The 5381-nt window shown below is 39.7% G+C and overlaps 1 protein-coding gene across 8 annotated transcripts in view; it reads left to right on the forward strand.

Moving 5' to 3' along the window:
• Positions 1 to 4574, forward strand: part of ANO4 (anoctamin 4) — a 228358-nt gene extending 223784 nt beyond the window's left edge. For 6 of the 8 annotated variants that reach the window (XM_068938779.1, XM_068938844.1, XM_068938826.1 and 3 more), the window contains 2 exons: positions 600 to 795; positions 3952 to 4574. In XM_068938779.1, coding sequence (XP_068794880.1) covers positions 600 to 791 — 192 coding nt within the window. In that variant the 3' untranslated portion in view covers positions 792 to 795; positions 3952 to 4574. Of the gene's footprint in view, positions 1 to 599; positions 796 to 3918 lie in introns of all 8 variants that reach the window. The other 2 variants (XM_068938789.1, XM_068938833.1) reach the window with 2 other exon arrangements.
• Positions 4575 to 5381: the final 807 nt, after the last annotated feature.

The following is a 5381-nucleotide window of genomic DNA, read 5'->3' on the forward strand; positions in this document are numbered from 1 at the left end:
GAAAAAAAAGAGGAGACCCAAGCAATCCTCCTCCATCCCACTCAAGCTTTGCTGTGGCATGCCTAAAACATTAGGGACAAAGGGTCAGTTACCTTGTATTTAATTGGGATGTTTAGTAAAAGTAAGGATGGTTTTGAATGAGAGATATAGAGTGTAAGAACTGCTTTGCTTTGCATGGATGATTCATTGGTTTAAATACTTATGCAAAGGTTTTGTGGAAACAAAAAAGTATCGCATCACTTGATCCCCCTTCTGCAGAGCAACCCACTAATGGCAGGCTCTTCCCAGATGACCTGACTGCAAAGCATGACCGCAAGGGTTTGAACACACAGGTCGTACAGCAGTTTTGCAGCCTTGTTTGGGCCCAGCTGCCTTTGGCCTTTGCTGAAGTCCATGCTCTGCTGACCTCAGCTGGAGCTTCAGTGGGAAAAAAACATCATGATTTGATTTCTTCAAATTTAGTAATGGGTTTTGTTCTAACACAGCATCTACCTGTGAGTTGAAAGGAGAAGGTTTTCGGGGGAATAAAAAGCACTTGTTTTCTTCCTGAGATTTCTATTTTAAATATATTCATTTTCCAACCATTTTTATTTTCACAGCACCTTGTCTTTTGCATAAAGCACCTGATTTCCTACTTAATCCCAGATCTCCCAAAAGATTTGAGAGACCGGATGAGGAGAGAGAAATACCTGATTCAGGAAATGATGTACGAAGCTGAACTAGAACGTCTGCAGAAAGAAAGGAAGGAAAGGAAGAAGAATGGAAAATCTTATCACAATGAGTGGCCATAATGGGGTGAGGAAGGAGCTGCTTAAAAGAAAATAGGAATTATGTTCCTAAAAATCTCCTTTTTTTCTACACTGGAAAGTGCAAAGTGAAAAAGAAATAGTTAGTGTATGCTATGTGCACTTAGCACATGCGTGCCCATATTTAATATGGTGCACATATCACATAAGTGTTTTCAAATTAAAGGTCTTATAGATTTAGTCTTCTCCAGAGCTAATGTCAGTATGAGCAGATCAGACCAATGCTTAAGTCTCTGCGCTGTTTCCAGGAAGCTCTCAGGCCAATTTAAAGACAAGGCCCTAAACTTCAAAGTAGTTATATATCTTACAGTGCTTTACACAACTTAGTGATCTCGTGGCTCCTCATCTTGATCAAGTTGCTACTTCATAACCAGTGACTATGCGTTAGAAAACTGGCAGCATATGTCCATGTACGTGGCCACTGCCTGCAGCAAACGTATGGCAATGTTGCCCCCTTCTAGTATGGGCTAAGCTATGTCGGCTTGCTAAGATCACATATGCAGACCATATCCACAGCTCCAATGGTATTCAAGTATTCAGGGGAAGCACTCGATCATAAGTCTAATCAATTGGTCTAACAGCATTGAATATTTAGCTGTGCAGAAGAGTTGAAGGACAGAAAAAAACATAAATATGGATAGAGGTGTCTAACTTTAAGGTCATTTATTTGGAAGTGTTATCCTGAAGAGCTGGAAACAAGTTTTGAAGATTTGAACAGTGCCTTTGCAGCATATAGGACTGTCTAGTCTCAGAAGGAAGCAAATCAGGCTGATTTGCTCAGCCTATACCTTGCCCAGTATTGCCCAGATGTATTTGTATTGACGCTGAGGCCTCATCAGAAATTAATGTGTGCGTTGCACATAACAGAAAACAGACGATGTCTTAAAGACTTATCTGCCTAAGTCAAACAAGAAAAATAACAGATGAAAGAGGCCAGCAGAGCAAAAGAACATATTCATTCAGAATTTCTGCTCTTGGAGCTTGTTCTTTATTCATCCTTCCATTACCTACAAAGGAGTGGGCAAAAAAAAAAGAAAACCAAAAAAATCGACTGCCGTATGGAACAACTTGAACTCTTTCATACAGACCAACATGCTGGTAAATCTACGCAGGCTGTAGAATTAAATTTGGCCAAAAGGGGCCGCTGTCAGTAACTGGTATGTCAGTAACTGGTATGAACAGATTACATCTACTTTCTTTTGCCAACTGATTAGTATTAAGGAATTAACAGTTTCTCAGATCATTAGCCCAAAATAGTGGAGTTGTAAGCCTGAAGACTGCAGAAGTGTTGGATGGAGCAATATGAATCAAAGTGTGCTGGCTGAGCATTGTCAAAGCTCTACTGCCTCTTACCTCAAAGTGATAACACTGCAATTCCTGCAGAACATGAAATGGCATAATCAGCCACAACACGAAGAAGGAACCTCAAAAGCCAAGGATGTAGGAAGACAAGCGGAAGCAAACATATGTCCTGGTGATATCCAGCTAAATACAAAATAATGGAGCTGATCAATTAGCACCTAACTCTAGAGCTCCATAAACCGTATAATTTTCTCATAAATCTTAAGTAATAATAAGGTTATTAGTTTAAAGGAATTTGAGAGGGAGGAAAATTCAGCAAGTTGTTTCTACAAGTTCTTCTAGAAACCATTCAATAGAAGGGCTAGAATTTGCCCTTCTATACAGACCACGCAGTGCAAGACACTATTGATAGATGCCTCAGTATCCACAAGTCTTTGGGACTGTTTGCACCAAGACCACACATTGCCAAGTTAGATCTACTTACTTCTTTCCACTGCAAGGTAGAACTGTGCTATTTCTGTGGGGGAGAAGGCTTTAATGATAGGTAATATGGCTTGGGGAAGGAGGGAGCAGAAGAAAACATATGCACCCTCATCTCTGTAGACACTGCCTTCCTATACTTTGCTTCCTCGCAAAAAGGAGCCTCCTTCAGTAGTGACCCATCTTCCTACATGAAGAGGATAAATGGCACAGCAGCTGCCCTTATCAGTGCTCCTAGCCCAAGCCTGAAGCTCCCATGAGGCAGCATAGCCTCTGAAGGAATTGCAGGATGACTCTGTTCTCTGTTGACTGGATGCCAAAATGAGTGGGCAACCCAACTGATGGTTGTGGGGTCTGTTCTTGTCTAAAGAGCAAGTGAACTTGTTTACTAATCTTTGCTTCAGCTTAGCGCAGCTGTGGACACTGCCCACGTGGACAGTGGAAAAAGGGGGATATTTCTGTCTCTCTAAATGTGCTCTCTGATACATATGTGCTGGATGGGTCAGTACGTCCCACCCACCACCTACGGGTGTGTATTGTACTTGCAGTCTGGGTTCTCTCAGGCCAGATTGTGCAAAATCACATCCAGGCCAAATTCACATGCACTTGGCTTATTTTACATACCCTGTGTATAATATCTAAAATAAAAGATGACAACAGCTTATAAAGTGTTTGCTAGGTAGTAAAATGAGACATGAGTCGTGTAGAATCTGTGTTGCCCATAGGAGTATGAACCTTTCCGAACTCCTGCAGTGAGACATGGCTTTATCAGTGTAGTCTCCATAATTCCCCAGATCTGAATTGAAATGTATTACAACAACAACTGACCTCCACTTCTGAGGAACCACAGCAATCTAACGCATAAGAAATAAAATGCAGCAAAAATACAATAGATAATAACAGCTTTTGAGACGAGTTTTCAATATAGCTATTGAATTTTCATGGCATTACATTGCTAAATGTTATGTCAGGTTCTGCTCTAAATGAGAACACAAGCTGGCTGTTTTCCAAGCTTGTGCTGAGTATGATGCTGAAAGAGGCTCTGACCTTCCTGGCAGATCCTGAGCACATTTCTGTCGCTTAATGTTGACCAGCCAACCCACAGGGGTTTCTGTGCTGCCACTCTGCAAAATAGATTTCCCCTTTGTCCTTCAGAGTTGCATAGCAGAACACTCAGGAAAGATGACCCCTTTTTATTTATGTTTCATTAGGAAAATATAATACAAATAATAGGCTAATAATAATAAATGGACTCTTCAGGTCTCTAGATAGCAAATTTATACCAGTCCCTTATTTCTGATCTGATGAACGGTTTTGTTTAAACCTCCAGGTGATGGTCCTATATGTTGTTTACTTATTCCAGCTCCACAAGAGCACTATCTTCAAGAGAATGAGAGAAAATGCAACCTCAATGCATGCCACAGACATTTTCCATAGCAAGCAGGACAGCACACAGCAAAGGATTTACTGTGAAATCATCTTGCAATCAGCATAGGATTGATCACCATAGACCACTCTTGACAGCAAGCATGTACTTCACAAGCAATTATGCTTCAGTTTTTAAAACCAAGGAAAAAATTGTATATTGGGACTGTTTTTCAGCCTGTTTGCTACGTTTTTTGCATTCTGTCCCATGCTGGTTTTACAAATCTTAGAATAATAAATGTAAATGAAAAACCTGGATACTTTAACAAAAAGAAAGCCTAGGTATATAACATCATCTGCTTTCAAGCCACCAAATACTGCAACTGAAACCCTGTTTACAAATCAGTTCTTTTTTATTTCAAATCTTTCTGAGGGAACTTATGTTATTTACCATATATATAATATATAAAAAAAGTATATAGAGAGATTGTTTATTTGTAAATAGAAAAATCCTATGGAAAGAATGTCAAGTTTTCACACTTAAAAAAATCATCAGCATAAAGCCATGTTTAATGCTTGTATAATGTGATGCAATAAACTTTAAAATAAATTATGCATATGAAATCTTTGCTGTTTGGCATTCATGAGTTACTGTCTATATAACTTATCTTTTCAGAAGGCAAACGGACCAGTTGAGTGGAAGCAAATATAAATGCAGACTTAAAAGGACCAAGATCCAGTCACCTCTCGCCACCTTCTCGCTTTGAATCTTTTGCATGTTTACATTGCCAAATATTGTTAGTGTTGTTCTTTAGCTCTTTTTTAATGTTCTTACATTTTTTTCTCTCTTGACCCTACTGGATGCTATGCGTAATTTGAACGGTGTGGAGTGCTCCCACTTCCCAGGGAATTGATAGACTTCCACCATCTTTCACTTGGTGGGGTGAGCTTCTAGCTGGAATGGATAAGGGATCAGGGTAGAGGAGAGCGATGGAGACACTAAGAATTATCTTGCTGCTTTTACTCAGGCAAGGCCCTGGCTGTGGGTCCAGCTAGGAAAGGACAGTATAAGATCCCAGAGAAAATCTTTTTCAGAAATAAGTGCTTTAATTAGTGATGCCAATTTAAAAAATAAGTATATTGAAGAAAACAAAGCAGAAAGAGTCACTCTCTAGCTCTGCAGCAATCCTGGGAGGTTAAGTAACAAGAAATGGGGCAGTTCCCGGAGTCCTCTGCAAAGTTCAAGAATGTTTGTCTCTAAACCTTCCAGAGCAAGATATTTTCCACAGTGAAAATTCATCTTGCCATCTTGATCGTGGGCCAATAGATATTGTAGATAGATATATGTGGCCTGAACTTTCACTTCATACCAAAATCAAAATTAAATGACTGCTCAGTGCTTAAATAGTGACTTCAGACAATAAGTCA

This window comes from Struthio camelus, chromosome 1, assembly GCF_040807025.1.
Source record: "Struthio camelus isolate bStrCam1 chromosome 1, bStrCam1.hap1, whole genome shotgun sequence".
Classification (NCBI taxonomy): Eukaryota; Metazoa; Chordata; class Aves; order Struthioniformes; family Struthionidae; genus Struthio; species Struthio camelus.